This window comes from Homarus americanus, unplaced genomic scaffold (assembly GCF_018991925.1).
Source record: "Homarus americanus isolate GMGI-L3 unplaced genomic scaffold, GMGI_Hamer_2.0 scaffold46583, whole genome shotgun sequence".
NCBI lineage: Eukaryota > Metazoa > Arthropoda > Malacostraca > Decapoda > Nephropidae > Homarus > Homarus americanus.
The window spans coordinates 2,103,774-2,126,884 of record NW_024731675.1 but is presented as its reverse complement, the minus strand read 5'-3'; the positions used below and the strand labels follow the sequence as shown (position 1 = coordinate 2,126,884).

Sequence of the window (23,111 nt, the reverse complement as noted above, 5' to 3'; positions counted from 1 at the left end):
CCATAAACTTAGGGAAGGAAAAGTTCATTTGGTTTTGATAACTTTTATAGGTTATTGGCGTCTGCCGGGCCAGTATCTCATTCTTCTCCGATATAATGACACGGGGTTGTTTCATCATACGTAATTGTTATGAGAAATCTATACAAAATTCCTTCACAATGTATAATTTTTCTTCATTTATGCATTTTTAACTTGTCCTTTTTCATAACCTCTTCACTAGATGATTTTAGTCAGCTCAGAGGATGACCCCCATACACCATTGGTTAAAAGACGTCACTTCCCTAACAGAATATCTCTCATTTGCCGTCATATTTCTATAAAACAATTCACGTCACTTCCTTAACGACAAAAGATCTGTTTTTCTGGTGCGAGGAAGAGGATAACCGAGGTTGGACTGAATATATATATATATATAAAATAAAAGGTTTCTCAAGGTAAAATATTAGAGCAGTTTTGCCCCTTGTCTGTCTGTCCTGTACTGTATTTGTTTATCAATATATTCTAAATAACCAGAGAATTAAGGATTATATTTTAGCCTTATCTCTTAGAAGAATGGATTTAGATACCAGATTCTAACCCCCTTCATTTCTATCGTGTGTTGGGTTGTCTCGAGCCACTTACAGTCCTCTCCGCTCACGGTAAATGTGTCACTCGACGGAGAATTTAATATCGGAGAAGGATCGTGTTTATGTGGCGCTCATAAAAATAATTCCCCGCTGTTTTGTTTATGGTACTTGTCGGAGTATCATATCTACCTGTGTACTCTTGATCATCTCTCACCTGTAGCCCCTTGAGGACAGTCCTAATTTTCTTTGAGTACTGCACTGTATAATGATTCAACTCCTTAATACGATGACATGACAACTCAAACACAGTGTCTAAACTCTTTGAATATGATGATCTATTCTCTGGAGTACAATGATGAAGTATTTATCACTAAGTCATTGTACTGGAGGGGTTTAAACATTGAACTAACAAAACTACAGGTAATGGCTCCCACTTCAGTATTAATTAGAGAGATATAAAGATTAACTATACACTATCTTGATTTTTTTTTTGTTAATCACTGGTAAAAAGGTTAACATGGTAGTAACACAAACACACACACAGGAATTCCCCCCAGAAATGACCTTTAAAAGTATACATTCATATTGAATTTGTATCCAGCATTAGTAGACTTGCCCCATGGTGTCACCTCGAGCCAACCCCACGACTAACAGTGGAAATGAATGGGTTTAGTCACAAGTTCACAACCATTGGTGAAGTTGTCTCCACTATCTTGATGATTTACCCTCTGTCTTAGTGTTAATAAAGGGACGGATATATAGATTGTGTATACTGCTGTAGTGTGTCATTTAAGATTACTGTAATTATTAAGATTTGCTGTGATTCATTCTTGTTATTTATTTATATTTTTTTAATTGGCTTATTACGTTAGGTTAGGTTACTGCTTGTGTAATTACTTATTCTCCCTGGCTGTGTTGATTGTGGGGGTAAAGGCCATCCAAGGTTATGTACTGTAATGCATTGTGTTATAGACTTTACATATGCATGGATGTAATGCCTTGTTTTAGGGAGAGTTTGGTCAGGGGAACCACTGCACTGTACACATTTTGATACATGCAGAAATATTAACAAAACATCTTAATTCATTATTGTTTATAAACTCGGCTCTGTTTTTTGGGGTCAAATATTTTAACATTTATCTCTTTGATATGTTGAGTACTGTTTGTGTACGTATATGAAGGCTTATCACATACACCAGTACAGCATAAGAGTGTACATTTGTTCATTTGTACACAGCCACATTCACACTAGTTCAGAAACTCATTGGTTACTTCTCATCTCTGGTACTTAGGCAGCACTACTGTACTATAATTGAAGTGGCACGGACAGCTAGTTTTTCATGAAGTCTTTCTTCACTTAATACTGTATAGAGTGGCTGGAACACACACACGTTTTCATTCTTGCTGGTCAGAGGGAAGTTATTATTACTTGTTGTAAAGGTAACCTGACAGACTCCATCAATGTGCTCCCAGTGTCATAAAAAGGTTCAGGACAACACTCTCTTATAAACTTGTGGTGCGAGCTGTCCGAGCCATTTTGATTAAGTTATGCTGGTGTCACGTAGCGGCCCCTGACAACAACCAGTGATGTTTGGGATCATTCTACAAAAGTACACTTATTCTGAATTGTTTATGCGAAGTATTGCAGATGTATAGACTATGCAAGGATATTTGTAAATAGATTGTTGCACATGCAGTTCCTCTTTACACACCAGTGTTGCCGTGTGCAGGCCGGTGTGTGCTGTAGGTGTCAAGCTAATGAGAGAAATATGGTTTTAGCTCTTCAGGAACCAGACTCTCAAGGATTTATACTTCATATTTCTCTATAACTGGTGATAAAGGGATGTCTCCTGTTGGCTCACTTATGCCAGGAGACACAAGTTATCCACTATGACTCAAGTTGTTCCTTAATACAGTAACCAGTGAGTGGAATGACGTATGAATCTTTCAGAATCTGTAAGCCAATGTTTTTTAGTTGGATTAAGGTGGTGACATTGCTGCTGATTGGAATTTGATGTGTAGGTATACAGCTAACTGATGAAAATATGGCTTTAGTTGACACAGTGATTGATTAACATGGTGCTCGTGTAGTGGGTAAGGTACAGGGAGGCAGGTAATTGTGTCCCCCGCTGGACCCTTATCTGTTCTGTGTCCCTCCACCACTGCTACAGTGCCTGCTCAGAATACACCCATCCAGGTGTAGTATGTGTGTATCAGCCTCACTCCTACCCCACCCCACCAGCTAACACCACTGCCCTTCTACTGTAAATGATAAGAGAGGTCACCAGTTGATTAGTTTTAAAGTTGGGTCGTCGTGCGAGTCTCGGGAGTGGTGGGTGTTGCGGTGCGGTGTGGTAGGAGCGAGACAGCCTCCCATGACCTAGTTCAGTCAGCAGGACAGGCAGTAAGTGTAAGCAGCAAGACGAGGGCTCACGACACTGCGGCTCAGGGACGCAGGGTACACTCCCGGCTCTGCTACTCCTATTGACCATCAAATGTTTCTTCCGCCACTCAGTCGGTCAGATCGAGCGTGTCTTCCTGTCAGCCGGTCACCAGAAGGTCTGGGACCACTTCACCAAGGCCCAGAGGCGCAACATTGAGATGTGGAAGAAGCAGGCCGAGGTATGCTGAGCCCCGTGTCCACGCCACTCACGGGCCCTCACCCTCCATGACTGTCACTCGCTCACCTCCGTTCACTGCTTTTTGTGAACTTGTTGTAATATTGGGTTCATGGGGTATGGTTGGCTGCCTCCCGTGAGTGGTGTGTCTTTTGTACCACGTTCAGTAGTGAACTGGTACAAAACATGGGGCTGTTTCCTTGTAATTCAGATCACCTACTGGCAAAGCTTCATCAGGTAATTCATTACAAACAATTCATCCTCTAGTGTAATTAATAATGCTCTCAATATTTTTTATACAACTTAAATTACCTTTTGTTATGGTTCCCCGTTTAGTATAATTACCTTCTTGGTTTGAGTTACATAATCTGAGGCCTGGCATGGGGGAGGGTAGAGGGGGGGGGGATGAGTGACTAACTAGGCTACAGTTATCTTGTACAGTATCAAGTCTAGGGTTCTGATGGTCAAACATTCTTCTCTTGTAGCTAAAGGTGTAAAAGTTCCCCTAAATGTTTGATTATAAAGTACAACACAAAAATAACTTCAAAAATTAGCATCAGACTTACACTTGAGACTCTACCTGGATTGGACATGGTCACGTAGTAACAGCACACAGCCAGACAACCTCTGTGAGTTGCTGATGATACCAGAAATGGGCGGAACTTAGTAGTGTGGTTAATATGTACTTGAGACTGCGTGTGTGACTTGTGACTCTCTGGTTGAAGATGTGAGGCAGCAATTGAGTGAGATGTGTGTGTGTGTTACAAGTTGGTGAATGAACAACCTTAGTGGCTGGAGGTCTTTGATGACACGGTGGTCGAGGAGTGATGGTACTGTACATTGTGGGTTGTGTAGGAACCTTGTCTGGGGAAGATGGAAGACCGAATGGCCTCCGAGTCCTGACATTCGCTACTAAAACAAAACAAAATGAATCTTAAATAATAATAAAAAAACTTTACTTCATACTATCATACTGGACATTAGTCAACAAGTGTGATTATTTTATTTCAAAGTTTTTTACATACATGAACCACTTGGTGTAAATTAGATTAAACTTGATTGATGGAGAACAAGAGGTGTTAGTGTTTGGTAAATAAGTTGTGAATGTACTTATGTTTAGGTTATGATAAATGACCACAAACTGTCTCCTCCATCCTGGGCCTGAGATTAGCCAACTCCTTAACTGAGGTTCTGTGACCCCTTCAGGATTATAACTTGTAATGGCTGTTAATATTTTCTCTTTTAATTATCTTATTCTTATTCTTCTGTAGAAAGATTCAGTGATGTGATTATCAGTTATGGAAATGAAACCCATGTTATAAGATGACTGTTTTTAATATAATGGTGACTATGTTGTTGGCTGTCTATCCATTAAGTTGTGAGTACTGTACAACTCCATCTGTCTCAAGACCTACATAGCTCAAGTCTACATTGCCCCATTGATACCATTACAATTTAACCCAAAGTACTGGGGGAGGGTGGGGGGACAGGGACACTAAATGTATCTTAAACTTAAAACTGATCTTCATGTTATTGTAACTTGTATTCCCGGACACTTTATCTTAGTCTTGTAATGTAAGTTCTGTGCTTAACTCACTGTGTATACATTAAATACTTGTGGTCACTGAGGGAGGATTTATAGATATCTGTGAAGTAACCATTGTGTGAGGTTCGAGACACAGAGCCTATCAGGTATAGAGTTACCATACTCGAGGTAGGCCCACCAGGAGGCCCATCTGGTACAGTACTCACAGCAGGAAGGGTAGACAGTGGACGTCTTAACTGTATTATGATAGAAGTTTCTCTCTTGTAATTTGGGTTTAAGATCCAATCAATTCTTCTTCATCTCCTCCTCCTCCTTTTTTCTGATTTCTTATCTTATAACTTGTGTAATTGTCAAGTATTCTCTATAGCTTCCATTACTTCCTCTTGTTGAAATTAATAAGTTGTTTCCCTTTTGATGGTAAGACTATTTTGGTTAGCTGTGTTGAGTACTGTAGTGTAAATACCATGTACAACTGGTCATCAGCTGCAAGTGACAGCCTCAGTCTCTTACCTGTTTGAAGCTTTGCATTAAGAGTGAGCAAAACTTGTGTGATACCCCTTTTTGAATTTGCTTGGAACGTTACACTTTTCTCAATATTGTCATGTATACCTTTGTGGTCTCAAGCACTTTCAAAACGAGCAGACACACAGCTTTGCAAGTGCAATCTAGTTGTCACTATGTATATGCCGACAGGTAAAAGTTGCATGTATTCCTGGAGGGTGAAGTCAATGATACATCCGTGCCGTGCGCATGGGCCTAGATTGGTCATAAGATCCATATTTAGCAATCCACGTGCATGCTGCAGACCCCAGGCTAGGCATGCCTCAAGTTCGGTTAGACTTTTTGGAGAAGTCTCTCGGTAAGACGAAAGCAATGGTTGGAGGAGCACGGTCGCCACGGTGATTGTGACTTGACAGGCAGTAAAAGGACCAATCTGGTGCAAAGCTCAGCATTGCATTCAAGTCTCTCTGTTGCTCTTATTCTCATTCACTACCGCTTTATGATATAGTTCATCTCGTGAGTATTGAACGAATTCTCAACCATGGCATTGCCCATCTGTTATATTTTTAGCTTCTTTAGATAATCTAAATTAGAGATATTAGCTTCCCTCTCCTTGTGAAGACACGATGCCACCCTGAGGATTACCACAAGGTAAGTTCATATTTCATGGCTAAAGGTAAGCTTTCAAGAGGGCATCCATGGATGGGATTCTGCTGGCAGCCGCATCCACGAGCTCAGTTTGGCGTCTCCCTCCGCTTGATTCAATAATGTGTGTTATCTGATGGTGGTCATTGCTGTATATCTCAGGCTGCTAGTGTATTTATTGTCTGTGACTTAGTACAGTAATTGGTTCAAAAGCAATACTGACACTCAGTTGGCTGGCAGTGTCTAAAACAGTTGTAAACTTTTAAGAGAAAAAATTTTTTTAGCAGCAGTTATCAATATTTTTAAAAACCAAAATTTAAGAAGACTCTATTTCATCTGTTGTATGTACACATTATTTTTTTTAGTTTGCAAAATTATGGCTGTTGATGAAGAAGACAACTGTCTAGTTGTTGAAACAGTCTGTGACATTATGATAGATAACCAACCCTCTCTCCCTCCCATCTCACCATTCCTCTCTTACAAATCAGGAATGTCATAAATTAAACTGTGAAATCACAGAAATACAATACAATACCTATCAACAGTCAGATATAAACTATGTGCATTTTTAACTTTTATAGTGCTTAAGGCATCATGGCAGGTTAAGATGGCTCAGTTCAGTCTTGTGTACAGATGTTAATTGTGTTTATATTGGACCAAAACTATAGTGTCAAGTTAATTATGAGTCTTTAAGGTAACCTGCAGCACAAACATTCATCTGGGCGGGGGAAATATGTCTCTCCTCAACCGCCAGTGTCTGTACGTTGTTTTCGGATCACCTTAAACACTCAGAGTTGATGTGACGTCAATGATTCTTGCTCCTATTGACGTACTGTTAACATCTACACACACGCACCGTACCATCTGTGAAGGCCTCAAATGATCTCTTAAACATGCCTCACACTCTCTACACCAGGCTAGTTATTACTATTGGTTGATAAGCTTAAAAATTCCTCTAGATAATAAAAATAAATGCCAAGCTAAAATCACAATGGTTGTTTGCCACGAGACCCGGAAACGTCAGGCTTTGCTCTGGATGCTGCTGTGTCCGTTTGGCCCCAGACTAATTCATATATGTTTCATTGGTGCTCCAGGAGATCAAGGAAATCCAGCTGGATGAATCTGACAAAGAAGACGCTGAAGAAATGGACGTCTCTGATGAAGAGGACTGTGTACCGCCTGCCAGGAAGAAGATGAGACAGACTGAATACCTTAAGGTGAGTCTGCCTCCACACCTGACACAGTTTACAGTGTTCCTGATACCTTAATGTATGGGGTAAGTTAGGTTAGGAATTAAGACATAGGTTATCTTGACACCTTGAATTATTGCACTTACAGAATCTCAGTGTAAATGTTTCTCAAGATTTATACATCTAATAAAATCTTTCAAGGTGTTTCATGTTAAGTTATTGGGTTATGTTGGTACTGTACTGCTCCTGTGCTGGGGGCGGTGGTCAGTAGTTAATAGTGATAAAATGTTTTGGTTGTAGCTAAGTTCAACCACTGTCATGGAAGAATTAATGGGTTGTTGATGCAAGTTATTAATTATATCATTCTTCTATATATTTTAGGCATCTCTATTTTGTTCTGCCTCTTTCCTTCAGCATATTTTTTCAGAGTGGAATTTTTGTTGTTACAATACGAGTAATGTCAATGGTCTCGGAACTCGGCGCCCATTGACTACTTAACAACAGTATCTATGTCTCACGTCTTATCTATATCCTGTACATGTTGTTTATATCAGCTTCAGTTTTTATTTATATTTTCTTTTGACAGGAGGAGAATGACAGCTTAAGGTGTCAGATGGAGGCGTACAAAAATGAGGTCGATCTCATCAAAGCAGATCTGAAGGCCGAGGTGACAGCGAGAGACGACCAGATTGAAGCCTTTAAGAAAACCTTACAAGGGATGCAACAGGTAGTGTACTGTACTGGATCTTGTCGGTATTATTGACGGTGACGGAAGATAATAATAGTCAGGGTAGTAATAGTAAGTTGACGGTGGCTTAGTTGGATATTGAACAGAATTACTTCCTGGTGTTAGAGGTGTAGTCTGAGTTTAGCGACATGGTTAATTAAAAAATAAATACTCGTTTTTTTAGATCGGTATTTTTTGCGTGTTGTCTAGTGTGAATTTCCCTCTGTTGTGTGACTGAATTATGCTCCCTCCTTCTCCAGACCCTCTCGGAAAATGCCGTCCGTAAGCGCCAAGATGACGCAAAGATGGCAGAGCTGCACGCCAAGTTGAAAAAGCTGAGGGAACAAGTGGGAGGCAACGCTGAGGGTGAGGAAGACGTCAAGGATGAATCCGAGGACTTACTCGCTATTCCTACCGCACCGCTCACCGACAAGACAGCTCGACTCAATGGTACGACATGAAGCACAGTTTGGTTATGTTAGGTTAGATTATAAGTTCCTTTAGGTGTATAAGCCTCTGCGGGGTATAGGACTCATCGTGTTTGCTTGTCGTGGGTGTGAGTAAATATGTTTGTATATTTCCTCTGGTTTTTTTGGCTGTAAACTGTTATTCTCTACTTATTTGAGAGACTTAGGATATTGTAGTCACTCATTCTATAGGAAATTATGGTGAAAAAATATGACACAATGTATAAAGGATTTACACATCCCTACCAAGACAACAGGAGTCGCGGCGTTCATTCTGGAATTCATCGATCACCCCAAGGACAGATAGTTTCTTGGGTGACCGTACAGAATTAGGAGAGAGTGAGAGACTATACCGTAGCTAAGAGAGACGGTTACCAAGCTTAAGCCGTTGTGTGGAAGGGGAACACCTAAGGAGAACACATCTTTTACTGCAGTGATAATAGATATTTGTCAGGGTAATAATAAAGGAAAGTCGCTGTGTAATGTCCTTCTGGTTCTAGCTTCTGTATGTTGTGACAGGTAAATGGTTAAGACAGTAAGACAATAATACAGCTGTGATGGTGGACAGTGATCTTAAACTGTTTCAACGAGTCTAACTTAAACTAACTCTTCCGACAGGTCTCACGTCTACGTTCCTACACATACACCCAAAAGGAGCGAGCGTCGACTACATTTGGTCTTTCATCCAACAGTTTGATAAAGAAATCCGTCCTTCAGACATCGAGTCCATGCTGAATCAGTAAGTAATTCTGTGACATTATCTGCAGTTGTTTGTTTGTTATATTTATTTAGTTACAGTGAAACCTCTATTTAGTGGACTACAGTGTATACAAAGAGAGAAGTCCATTATATCGAGGGTCCGTTAGATGTGAAACCTCCATCTGACGGAGATTATGGAGAGAGAATTCCAGTACATAGAGACGTCATTGCTTTAATGAATATGATCGGTGATTCAAAATAAAACATTAATTTTTACCAGGTGTGTAAAGTATTGTTACCTGAAGGGCTGTAGAGTATTGAGGATATTATTATGATATATGGCATCAAAAACATGTAGTAGGGAGATGTGTTGTTATTGGGTATAGTAGTGTGGTCTAGAAATAAATGCTTAGGTAAATGTAGAGAGTTTTAAAAAAATTTCTCCCTCCTTCCTTCCAGGTTCCCCACCGTTTACAAGCAGATTACCACGGGTGTCGGTGCCTGTCTAGAACGCAAGTGGATCTTCACCGGATTTGATTGTGGGACGTAGGAGATTTAACCGTAATAAGTCAGCTCGTGCCACGGTCTTAATATCAAAGTTTCTTAAAAAATGTTGATACAATTTTCACTTTTAATAATAATTAAAGAGTGATAACAGGGTGTTCATAGTTGATGCAAGACTTGTTTTTGGGAGCTGTATGTATGTATGTCTGTGTAAAGAAGGCATTAATTGTGTGTGTATCTTCCTGAAAATTAGTGCCATGCCTAAGGTGAACTCCTGAAATTAAAAATGTTAAAATATATCAGTTGTATTGGCTAGACATGTCATACCAATACATTAATTTTGTACATTTTTATGGGTCAGTTCAGGAGTTCAAAGTTATGACACTAATTTTTTAGATCGATAGACACACTACAAAAATTTCCCCGATACGCACACACACAACTTCCAGAATGAGTGTTGTGTGAACATTAACTCCCTGATATGATCTCATAGTCTCACATACAATAACTGGTGTCACATGTTTGTAATCCTGTTCAACAACAGTGCATATGTTTAGCCCACTGGGGTAATCCTTTTCATTAGATTGTTTGTTGTTTCATAAGTAACTACATTAATAGAGTTCATTTGAAACTGACTGTAGAGTTTTAACATGACTCAGTAGTGTTATTGTACAGTATATGGCAGAACTACTTACTTGTTCATACATCAGAAGTAGGTGATTATATTTTTGGCATCTTGCACACCTGTCGGTGGTTGTCACACAGCGTTCTTCTTGTGGGGGGGGGGGGGTTCTTTTGGCCTGTCTTAAAATAAATGTCCATAAAAAAAAATTTCCATTAATCTTGGCTGACTTCTTGTGTCTTAAAGATTGCCTTAGTGTTACTCTGAACTAAAAATTACTTCACCATCAAGAGTTTTCATCAAAGAAATTTCCAAAGTCATGTTAATTGTAAGTTTTCGAACATAAACTGAGGCCAAAAAGACACCTTGGAGAAGACAGCTGTGGGGGTTCAAGACACACATACACTCATATCACGGCAAAAAGTTCACGACAAAACAGATTTATAGGGAATTTATGTATTCTTGTGATACTAAAGAGTGCAAGGCAAGTTATAGGAATAAATTTATATAATTGTTAAGGGAATAAAATTAGGACAAAAGTGAAGCAAATCTCCACTTATGTACAAGTAATTGATCACCTGAACACTAGACAACCCAGCTTATTTCACCTGATGATTAAACACCTTTAGGTAGTGTAGTGCAGGGTGTTTGAGCTACACCATCAGAGTGAAATAAGATGGGATGCCTAATCTTCAGGTGATCTTAAGTAAACTATACAGTACCTAAAGAAAATTGAGTTAATTATATTTTTTGTGGCAAGACGAAAAGTTTGGGGAGTTTTGTTGTTGTAATCTAGATGACCGACCGCCCTTGTGATAGGCTACTAAGAGCTTTCACTATGTAAGTATTGTTAGTTGTCCTCTGGTAGTTGAGATGTGAGACTGTATAGTACAGTAGTAGTGTACTCTTGTCATGGATGTACAGTACATCATAAATTTTGACAGTTTTTGGATTATATTTCTAAGACTTAAGAAATATGCGTGTTTCATGTCTCATCTTTTAAGAACATTAAGATTTGATTATATATACAAGGTATATATATTTATTTATTTTTACCACAATTAATTTTTTAAATGAACCAATGAATTTTTTGTGAATTTTGTTTAATTTACAAGATATTTATTACTTGTACTGATTTGACTTTATGAAAAACAACTCTAGGTCAGTTTGGGTAACAGGAAACACACACATATTTTTGTTCAGCATAAAAGATGTAAATGACAACATTAGTGTTTGAAGCAACATCTTCTGCTACCTGTTGTTGTTGTCAGTGATATAAGCTGTAACTATTGGATTTAAATATGAATAGTGAGAAATAGCCTTCACATTGTAGTAATTTAAAACTAAAGACATGGGTGAAATATTTTGGGAAGGTAATTGATTCCAGCCACATTGCTGTTTGGTGAGAAATGGCTAATAATGAAGAATTTCTTTACTTAGGAGTCGGCAAACTATAGAATCCTGTTTTAAGACGTGCCAATGTGTCCAGTCAAGTAAAATTGCTTTAATAACCCAATTGGCCGTGTAATAATTGATGGTGTTTGATTATGTGAATGTAGCGTGAATCTTTAGAGTGCAGAATACAAGAGAGAGAGAGAGAGAGAGAGCTCCCAGACTACTTACATATACAGGATATATTGTATTATGTTATGTACTGCACAAATGCACTGGAAATTTTTATTTAAGATTTGTCTGGTCACTGGGGGGGAGGGGGGGGGGTGTCTCTTCCTTCTCATAGTTTTGTAATTAATTCCCCTTTACCCAACTTCTACTTACTGTACAGTATATTGTTCCTGAGTTTGTTGTGTCTTTATGTTTGTCCGTCATCAAAAACTTCACTGATGATATTCAGTGAGTATTATTAACTGACTTAACATACAGATTTGGAGAGAACAAGTGAGAGAAGGTTTGCTAATGTTGGATATCTCACATACCTGTTGATCATTTTATATATGTACATATAAATAAAAAACTTGGGATTCAAGATAATTTGTGGTTTATCTTCATTCTTCCCTGTCCAGTGGTTCACAGTCTAGTCTGGTACTGTACTCTACTGTCTGAGAAATAATGAAACAACTGCTATAGCACCTAAAGTACTGTACTGTATAGCTGCAGTACAGTATAGTACAATAAGTTCATATACACTACAACACTACAACACAAAGCTACAGGCAGCAGGTGTCACCCAGTCTGGTCCTCAAGGTATACTATAGAGACTGTTAATTGATTGAAAATGTCCAAAGGAGGGCCACCAGGTGTAGGCACCCACAGAGAGATTAGAATGCCTGCTGTAGTTCAGGTTATACTATAGGCGGAGGTGTGACTTAATACAGGTTTATATACACCTCAGAGGACATAACTCAGTCCAGTGTTCATACATGGAGCTGTTGGTTATCTACATAGACTAAACGGTTAAATTACAGATTAAAGAAACCAATGAATCAGGTAAGAAAATGTATTACCTAACCTAACCTGATGTAATATAAGAAAATGATCATAGAAATAATAGTTCTATCGATTGAGTGAAGTGAATTTCCGGAATTCTGTGGTTGCTGTTTTATTTAATATTTAATCATTATATCTATATACTGTGCATTAATTACTGATATAGTGACGATATATAAACGATATATATTTTTTGGCATCATTCGATTATATATTGTTTATAATTAATTTGTATTTATAATAAGAACATAATTATAATGTTACAAAATTAATTCTAAATATGAAAGAAGAAGAACAACTGTTGATGTTATTTTTGGTGAGTAATGCCAAGACTGTGGTGGTCGGGTTCACAATATATTACATTTAGAATTATTAAATCTAAATCTAAATATATAACTAAAATATTAATGTATTTTGAGATGTATATTAACAAATAAGTCATAACAACACAGTATATATGAGACATTTATAGTTAGACAGATATGAGACAGTAATTAGTGAAAATAAAAGGAATATTCTAAAAATATTCTCGGCGGAATTGTTCAAATAGTTCCCCACAGACCGAATATATGAAGAGAAAAATAACAAAAACATAAATATATTAATAAGTGATAGACTGAATATTTAAATCATAGTTTATTCTTAAATATTAATGAACGCAAAAATATTCTTTAGTGAACCCGAAGAAACTGAACGAGGCTTTGGTTGTCAAGCCAGAAAAACAAACAATGTTAAGTTATGTATCACGAACAAGATGCCAAACATTATGTATTTTATGAACAAGAAGGAATTAGTTTCAATTAATAAATAAAACTGAATTATAAATTATATTAAGTTAATTTACGATATATTAGATAATTCATACACACACAATTAACTTTAAATGACTATTAAAACCATAGAGTAAAATAATTTAACTTACTCTACCTAGAAACTAACTTACACATAATTTTAGTATATTAGTTCAGATTAAGTATTATTAATTAAAAATATTATTAAGTTTGTTTTAAAAATATAACAAATAATAATAATTTAAGCACAGATTCGTTCGTGGTAATCCCCTCAACATGATCCAGTACCCTCACTACGACTTGTCAGGAAGAAGAAGAAGAAAAAGACCCCAAGAGAGACATACCATTTTCTTACCATTTCCCACGTAATTAAACCCTAGACAGTGTTACCGCCACCATGAGTAAAGGAGGAGGAGGCAAGATCTTCACGCCCACTAACCAAATAAGGCTGACAAACATAGCAGTAGTGAGGATGAAGAAGGGAGGCAAGAGGTTTGAGATTGCTTGCTATAAGAATAAAGTCCAAAGCTGGCGTCAGAAAGTGTAGGTATTAATATTATGTTTGTGATGCTATATTAATGTTATATATACTAGTTAGTCTGTTTTATATGGTTAGTGTCGTTAATAAATACCAGAGTAATCAAATGACATTACTATCTACCTTAGGGTATTGTATTGCATCACTCGTTGCCACCCAATGAATTTTTTTTTTTTTAGGATTTTATAGCTGCAGTTAATAGTTTAGACAATTATAAGACAGTTTTATTCTATGACGTAACTCTCACAAATGACTTATATACCTGTGCTTGGGGTTAGGTTAAGTGGTATTATTTCCACTTGTTGCCACTTAACTAATCTCGTAAATTTAAAAGTTACAATCAGTAGTTTTGACAATTCTAAGACACTTTTCTTCAATGGCATTTCTGGCGCAAATTACGTATAAGTGAGATATTTAATATTTTGTTATGTATGTTAGTATGTGGCGGTACTCACCAGAACATGGAATGACTGTCAAGCACCCCAGTTAGATTAGGTTCTGTTACGTTAGATTAGATTAGGTTAGATTAGGTTAGATTAGGTTAGATTAGGTTAGATTAGATTAGATTAGATTAGATAATAGATGACAAGATTTTCAAGTAGCAAACACTCCTGTCTTGTAGGTTTAAACAGATCTGGCCTTCTATTACAACAGCCTTACATTATCTGGGACTTAAATAACACAAATGTAGAATGCTGTATCAGTGTGTAGTGCAGGAAGTTGTGCGCTTCAGCCGGGGAACATTACTGACCCGCGGTACATGTATAGTTATCAGTCATTAGATAAAAGATATATATTAACTTTGAAGGGAGGAAAAGGTTAATTTGCCTCTTAGGGACACACACACACACACACACACACACCCACCCACACACCTACCCACCCACCCACCCACACACTGCTGGTTCTTGTGTATATTGAGGTAAAGATGACAAGGTTCACTCTGCGTCCACAACACCCCACTACACAGCCTTAACCTCACAGAGAGAAGGACATCGATGAGGTGCTACAGAGCGAGACCATCTTCACCAACGTGTCCAAGGGTCAGGTCGCCAAAAAAGAAGAACTGATAAAATGCTTCAACTCAGAGAATCAAAAGGAGGTTAGTTTATTACACTCTCTTGTATGATAATTTTAACTCTCTCTTGTGCGATAATTTAAGTGTCATTCATCGATCACAATTCGGAATCTTCCAACTATATAAAACTCTATATAGAAATAAAACTACTGGTAAGGAAATGATTTTTTGGGAAACTCTACATATGGTATTTTTCTTATAGACGTTAATAGATATCTTGTGCCGTCTAATTTTTGCCGGACAATTAATTATTTCCGCGATGTTTTCAGATTTGCTTACAGATTCTGGAGAAAGGCGAGCTGCAAGTGTCAGACAAGGAGCGGCATGCAAATCAGGAGTCGTCAGTAAAGGAGATCGCATCGATTGTGTCAGGTACATAGAGTAAATTTTTTAATGTTTCTGACACTTATGCCTCCTAGGTGTATATATTTGTGTCGGATATTTAATATTTGGGTAGATTTTAAATATTTACGACACCTGGACATTATTGTTGTATATTTGTGTTTACTTCTGAGATACTTAAACAGTTTTTCTATACATTTTCGTGTTATATTAATCCAAATTACTTTTTTTATGAGTGAATTAACTTTTATCGTATACAAGTACTGTACTTTTGAAACAATAATTCTTTTTGTGTTCATTGTAGTTAATATTACTTATGTTAGTTTGAGTTACTTTAAGAAATAGTTACCTTTGTCAGTAGTAATTTTTAGTCATGTGGAGGAAGGTAAACATTGTTGTTAATTAACTTTCAATGTAATGTTTTATCTGTTCTTTATCAAGTCTATAATTCAACCATTTCATTTCATTACTTTTCATTCCTCTTTTATTTCACTATCAATCTATCTCTCATACCCTAATGCCACATCTGAGTTCGTATGATGTTTACTTTTGCGATTTAAAAAATGCTTTCTCCCGCGTTACCAGACAAGTGCATCAATCCAGAGACGAAGACCCCATACACGGTATCCTTGATCGAGAGCGCCATGAAGGACCTCCATTTCTCCCTCAACCCCAAGCGGAATAACAAACAGCAGGCTCTCGATGTCATTAAACAGCTGGCCGGGGTACGTTTGGCTTCGGCGTCAGAGTGCGTTACCCGGATTCGATAGCTGTTGTGTTTTGAGTGTCTGCTGTAGTGTAATGAACTTGGCCATGAATTTTGAGTGTGTATTCTAGTTCAGTAATTACCTCAGCCCATTATCTAAGGTGATTAAGTGTGTATATTAAGAGTGTATTCTAGTTCAGTAATTACCTCAGCCCATTAACTAAGGTGATTAAGTGTGTATATTAAGTGTGTATTCTAGTTCAGTAATTACCCCTAGTCCACGAACGACTAAAAACCACGACAGTTACATCTTTCCATAGGGCGTCCAGAATGTAAACGATCCCAACGCCATCGAACAGTACACCTAAATCAGAGAATTGAATCAAAAGTCGTGGTTTTCATTCCGATGTATTTTCCCGTGTGATGACGATTCTCGACACCCGTAACGAGGTCGAAATGAGGTGACGATCGAGCACTCACGTTGTTGTTTTTATCCCGCAGAGAATTCCCATCCAACGTGCCCAGATGAAGGTGAAATTGATGATCCCAGGGAAGGAGGCCAAGAAGCTGAAGGAGAAGGTCGTGCCGCTGATGAACGTGGAGACCGAGACGTTTGAACCTGATCTGACTATTGTGAGTATGGGGTTGGGTGAGGTTAGGTGAGCTGAGGTTAGGTTAGGTTGATTTTGGTGGAGTGTTGGGTAGTTTAGGTTGGTTTTGGTGGAGTTTTGGGTTAATATTCCATAAAATATTGATGTTTTAGTTAAATATTCCATAAAATATTGATGTTTTAGTTTAATATTCCATAAAATATTGGTGTTTTAGTTAAATATCCCATAAAATATTGATGTTTTAGTTTAATATCCCACAAAATCCATTAACATTTGTATAGCCTCTTATAATTAACGCATTTTCCAGGTGGCCTTAATTGACCCAGGGAACTTCCGCGTCATCGAGGAGATGATCACCTCGGCCACGAAGGGTCGGGCCAAGATAGAGGTGATGAGTCTGAAGGAGGCCACCGATGATAACGATGAAGACATCGCACTCACATAGTTTGTTGTGACGGAGAGATGGGGGCAGTTTGTTGTGTGTGTGGGTGCCTGTTTGACCGTCTGTCTGTCTGTCTATCTATCTGTGCGTGTAATAGATGTGTGTATGTGTGTGTCTGTCTGTCTGTCTGTGTGTTTGTGTAAGATGTGTGCATAATATATGTGTGTCTGTCTGTCTGTCTGTGTGTTTGTGTAAGATGTGTGCATAATATATGTGGGTGACACTGTTGTACTGATCTGTGTGTGTGTGTGTGCGTGTGTGCGTGTATAATAGATATGGGTGATGTCTTATGAGTGAGGGACACTTTCTTGTACTGGTGTGTGTAATATGTGGATGTATAACAGATGCAAGTTTGTGTATGTATCATGTGTGTGTGTGTATGTATCATGTGTGTGTGTATGTATCATGTGTGTGTATCAGATGTGTTGTAGGTAAGTGATATGTTTTGCTCAGTAACACTTCCCGACTGCCCTGCTCTCATTCCCTTGTGTCTCACGTTGGCCAAAATTGGTCCACAGAACTCAGAAGTAGTATTGTGTTGCATCGTTTCATTACACACAAACCCTTATGTTGAGTTGAATCTTTTATGCAATGTTCAGTTAGTGTGTTAAATATTCCCTTCATGACAAATTTGTGTTAGTTTTCAGTTTTAAATATTTTAGTTCACTGCTTCATTATGCTTCAGGAGTCTTTCACAACAAGATAAGGAGAAGTATGTTTAAAGATTTGAAGGTAATGAAAGTCTTATATTCACTTACTGATGAGATTGTACGAATTAGCATTGCATTTATTTCTCGCCCGATATGTTTTGACGCTTAATTCATCTTCGACTTTATTGCTTCACTGTGTCCCGAGTCCTTTAGATTATCACGAAGGCGAAAGCCGTGAAACTATTAAATACATGGAGATGATATGTGACATCGCTTCTCTTAAAGACCTGGAGATAATGTTATAAAAATTTGTGAATCAGACCCACATTAAAAGATCAAAACTTATTTATGTTGTTATGGTGTTTTTCCATCCCATGTGAGGGGTAAAGAAAACTGATAGACAGAAGCAGACAGACAGATAATAAGATAAACAGACAGATAAGATAGATAACTTGTATTTAAACATCGTAGTCTGAATGTTTTTTTTTTTTAAATATTGTTTAAGTCGTCTACATATTGGATGGTAGTCCTGATGTTCCATAACACCAGACGAGTACGCTCTACTGAGAGGGAAGTCCATTATATCGAGGGTCCGTTAGATGTGATTCCCCCCTTATGGCACCGTTCTCCTCTGCCATCTGCCACCTCGACGCTTCTCCGTCCCCTTCACTTGACACCAGACGACATCATCGGCCATTAGCAACATGCCCTAAAGTCTTGATCGTTTTGTGTGGGTTTGACCTGATGCAACTTGTAACCAGTACAGTATATGGCAACTCATGTGATGTAACCTTTTAGGACACGGGTCATCACAGGTGAGGGAGGGGGGGTTACAGAAGTGAAATGCAGCGAGAGGAAGTACCTGTAGGGTCATTTGTCCGAGAACCCCAAATGATTAGAATATCTTAGGACGAAATAATAAACAATCATTAAAGTCAGTAGTAATGAAATATGATCACGTGAAGTACATATATCTTCTTCACAATGATATAATCGGGCCTAAAATACAGTAATATTTGATGGTTTTCTAATACAAATATGACTGTATCACTGCATCATCATCAGACTCCTGTAGCTATATTCCCCCACAGCCATTCTCATGTGTATTACAGAACCTATAACAGCTGACTACTGTAATACCCCTGTAATGCTCAAGGCTGCTACTAAAGCGTGCGGTATAAAGATATTTACAGTATAACGTGTGGTTCTGTAAATTACTTACACTAAAAATTACGGTCTGTAATTTGTCCAATGCTTTAGAATGCGAATTATCAAAATTTTCTTAGTATTTTAATGTTTTTAGATAAGATTTGGTTAGGTTAGGTAAAGGGTATCTCCATAGACCACACGTTATAGGAGCACTGACTTGAGCTTAGTGTGATGACCCTCAAGCAAGACTGTTGATCTTCCCTCTCTCACACTGTGTTGATCCCTGGTACAGTATAGTAGTGTGTAATGTACTGTACTATACTGTAATGTACTCTTGTAGGGGTAAGTTGAAGTACTGTACTCTTACTAAAGGTATATTTTTGTAATGTAAAGACAGTACAGTACAGTTATTACAGTTTGGATGATTATAATACAGTAAAGAAACATTGATCCATTCTGTTGACATGTTGTAATGTATAAATTATGGATGACCGACATTAGGGTTTTGTTGAATCCTTAAAATGTGAGGAGTTTGTTGGGTTTGTCTTAATTCATATTAAAATAATTTACCATCAAACTACTGTAGTAATCTTTCTTCCTAAACATTTACGAAAAAGATAAATATTTCTTTAAATTTTGTGATGTAGAAAGTATTCCTCATCAACTCGGTGAACTAAGGGATAAATGAATCGAATATTAGCATAAAGGAACCAATGATATGGCCCACCACCATCTTTGTTATTTACATCCTGTGAGCCAATCGGCACTAGTCAAAATGTATACAGTAGCCCGTCAATATTTGTGGCTGTTGCATCGCAGTGAGTCGCTTAATATCACCGTTTACTGGTGTTTTATGTCCATTATGTCTGGGAAATGACCTGCAAGTGAGTGCATACCAGCCAAGGTGTCCAAGGGAGTCATTACTATGGACGAGAAAGTGATGTGAAGGGTTGAAGCAGGTGTGAGGCAGAGATGGTGAACTACACATGAAGCTCTGGAAATATTAACTGGTGAGTGTTATTAAATTTAGTTTCATTTATTATATTATTATGTTAACAAAGTCTTCATTGTCGCCTCAACACAGCCATTTCTGTTTCCTTGTCACTAAATGTTTACTTTTTATATGGAGGCGGTGATGGAAATCATGTGTTCAAGTTGAAAATCCCAGTGTAGGTGCTCCTGATTATGCTGATTCTGAATCTATGGTCCATGATTCGATAGCTGAGTAATTAGTGGTTGTAATGACGCTTGGAGTATTTGAATTACATTATATGAATGCTAATTATGTGTTTCCAAGAGGCAATTTTGGTGTTTTGGTGTTATTCTGGAAGTACTTAATTAGTTAAACTTCAAAGAATACCGAACTTAACTTAACCCCTTCTTTGGAAGCTTTCAATCAACTGACAGTCTCTAGCATATCTCGGGGACCAGACGGGATGACAGTATGCTCTATCCCTTATCTATTATCTCCTCACAGTCTCTTGCTTTATCTCTCCCTCTATCAGCAGACCCAAGACATTATTGACTTGTCACCACAACTCCAAGTCACTGATAACACAACTCTGGCTGGGTACTGCCTCGGCTCTCCTACCAGTTGGTATTTGTATTGGCAACCAGAAGACAGTGCTTTTGTCAAGTAAGGTGGTATTGTCCTTAAGTCATACCATTTTAGGGTACAGTTTGGTATCAGTGAGGTATTTTGGTATTAATGTGTGGTAGGGTTGTTGCTATGTGTGATGTCTGTTGGTATTAGATGACATGGTATGGGTATTATGTATGTTTGGTATCACTTGGTATCTTAGTATGTAACATCAACTATTATACTACTCGGTCATAAACAGGGTATTTTGGTATGTGTTATTCTACCTGATAGTTAACTAGTATCAGGTAAGTCTGTGTGGTGTCATTAATGCATTGAATGGAAAGGGGGCCGGAGTCAATACCAAGACCAGAGACATTACAGAGAACAATTTCCGCCTTGAAAGTCATGTACACTAATACTGACACATTCCTCGACAAGGGAGCGGAGTTTGAAACGCTACTGAAGGTACATCAACCCGATACAGAACGGGGGAATTGAACCGGAGGAATGCGAGTTCAATATAGAAAGATAAGACTTATTTATGAACCTTTCTCAAGAAACTTGCAAGAGGGGTGAGGTTATCTATGCTGGGCAAGACCTTAGAGCCAGCCAGGTGAGGGTACAGGGAGAGGATGTTTTGGAAGAATCAAAGTGGTGTAAAATTAAGCTGAAAGGTAGAGACTTAATTATTGTGGGGTGTATCTACAGATCCCCACTCTGTAGCGTATTAAACTAGAGGAACTTAAGAGCCTTAATTGACAATATAATGGCACTAAACCCTAGCCACCTCCTTGTCATGAGGGACAATTTTCTCTTCCAACATGTTAAAGATCCAACTCTCTACAGAGGGGAGCAAACACCCAAACCGCTGGACCTCAACACAGTTACTCAAGGTACTGGATGTTTGGATTCAAATTTTAGAACACGAGAGAAATATCGACAATATATACCTAAATTTTGCCAAGGCTTTCGACAGCGTACCTCACGAAAGGCTGAGAATCAAACTGGAAGGGTACAGGATTCGGGGAAGTGTCCTAGCACGGATCGGAGACTTTCTGCGTGACCGCAAACAGTACGTGGTGATTAATGGTACGAAATCGTCGTGTACCTGTGACAAGTGAGCTACCACAGGGCAGTGTATTGGGCATGTTGTTATTTGTTTGCTTCATAAATGATATGCCAGAAGCTATACATTCCTCCATAGAAGTATTTGCCAAGTTATTTAGGGAAACAAGAACCAAACACTGAGGAAAGATCTCTATGAGCTTCAAGAATGGTCCAAGAAATGGCTGCAAAGATTCAATGTTACAAGTGCAAAAGGATGCACCTGGGTTGCACCAACAGTAAGGAGGCGCATCACATGTCCCAACAGGACGAAGAGACTGAATGTGAAAAGGACCGGGGTGTGTACGTTGACAACAAACTAGAGTTATCAGGCCATTGTGGGGCAATGAACTTCAGCAAACCATATTCATAAAATGCGTTGTTTGATGCTCATGGTCCGGTCACTTATTTAAATCTTCAGAGAAGTTTCATCTGTCCAAAGTGAGGCACCAGACAGAACCTGCCCAGAGAGACTGAGCGCCTGCAACTACCCAGCATTACCGGCGACCTAATCAGCAGTATATATAGGCACACTACTGGTTGAGTGCAACGGAAAGTTCTGTAGGCAAACTGGCGCGCAGAAGTTGCGAACTTGACACTTTAAAACTTTTTTCCAGCGTGAGAGTTGTGAACTCTTGGAATACTCTGCCAGAAACTGTTGTGATTGTACCGAGTGTGAGCTCATTCAAGACCAGACTTGACCAACACTGGAGCAGGTAATGATATATTCAGGAGCCGGTGCATGCCCAGTATCTGCCAACAGTGCGTAACGGAGATGTGGCCGACCGCCCAAGCGGCTAACGAGCCAACCATTGGCCAAGAGGATAAAAGTAACAGTAAAACGAATGAGTGTATCATACGTCAGCCAACCACCATTAAGGAACAAGTTGTTTAAAATTGCTTCTGTTGACAAGTGATGATAAGACGACAGCGACTACGGTACGATGTGTTCACAGTGTATTCGTTTATAAGTGAAATTTCAGAGTATCATCTTTTATCTGGCAACAGCAGGAGTATAATATTACTATACGATAACCATGACATGATTTTGTTAACAGTCCGGAGCACATCGTACGTCGGGCAGCAGTGTTGAATGCAAAACGCTACCATAACAACTACAGAAGAACTATTTAATATTCAGTAAATATTGTACAGTATTGTTAGTGAGATCATTTCATACATATATAGAGTTATTTAAATTCCCTAAACTAAATAGATGATAAAAATTGTCTTACTTCTGGCAGCTGACATGAGTGGTCGAGGAGGGAGAGGCAGAGCAAGGGGCTGGCAGCGTCAACCTCCAGATGAACAAGAGAATTACACCTTGCGTAGACCTGGTCAGGTGAGGCAGATGATAATAATAATAATAATAATAATGATAATAATACTGTAATAATAATAATAATAATGATTATAATGATAATAATAATAATGATAATAATAATAATGATAATAATAACTTCAGGATGGGTTACAAGAACAAATGGCAAACTTGCAACTTGAGGGAGGAGGCCAGAGAGGAAGAGGAGGTGAAGGAGGAAGAGGGAGTGGTGAACGAGGAGGAGGAAGAGGGAGTGGTGAACGAGGA

The 23,111-nt window shown here is 38.4% G+C and overlaps 2 protein-coding genes and 1 long non-coding RNA gene across 8 annotated transcripts in view; all 3 read left to right on the top strand.

The window, feature by feature from the left end:
* Positions 1-12,074, top strand: part of LOC121867763 (ecto-NOX disulfide-thiol exchanger 2-like) — a 32,514-nt gene extending 20,440 nt beyond the window's left edge. For all 6 annotated transcript variants that reach the window (XM_042367842.1, XM_042367843.1, XM_042367845.1 and 3 more), the window contains exons 12-17: positions 3,082-3,188; positions 6,971-7,093; positions 7,653-7,793; positions 8,054-8,243; positions 8,879-8,999; positions 9,419-12,074. In XM_042367842.1, coding sequence (XP_042223776.1) covers positions 3,082-3,188; positions 6,971-7,093; positions 7,653-7,793; positions 8,054-8,243; positions 8,879-8,999; positions 9,419-9,509 — 773 coding nt within the window. In that variant the 3' untranslated portion in view covers positions 9,510-12,074. The remainder of the gene's footprint in view (positions 1-3,081; positions 3,189-6,970; positions 7,094-7,652; positions 7,794-8,053; positions 8,244-8,878; positions 9,000-9,418) is intronic.
* A 1,522-nt stretch (positions 12,075-13,596) lies between these two features.
* LOC121867761 (ribosome maturation protein SBDS-like) lies at positions 13,597-19,414 on the top strand. The gene is made up of 6 exons (XM_042367838.1): positions 13,597-13,864; positions 14,844-14,961; positions 15,207-15,309; positions 15,865-16,004; positions 16,487-16,618; positions 16,904-19,414. Exons 1-6 carry the CDS (start codon positions 13,719-13,721, stop codon positions 17,039-17,041), a joined length of 777 nt encoding a protein of 258 aa, XP_042223772.1. The 5' UTR covers positions 13,597-13,718; the 3' UTR covers positions 17,042-19,414.
* Positions 19,415-20,366: 952 nt separating this feature from the next.
* Positions 20,367-23,102, top strand: LOC121867762. The gene is made up of 3 exons (XR_006089240.1): positions 20,367-20,473; positions 22,768-22,865; positions 22,989-23,102. It is a non-coding gene; the product is annotated as an uncharacterized LOC121867762 (long non-coding RNA).
* The last annotated feature ends 9 nt before the right edge of the window (positions 23,103-23,111 follow it).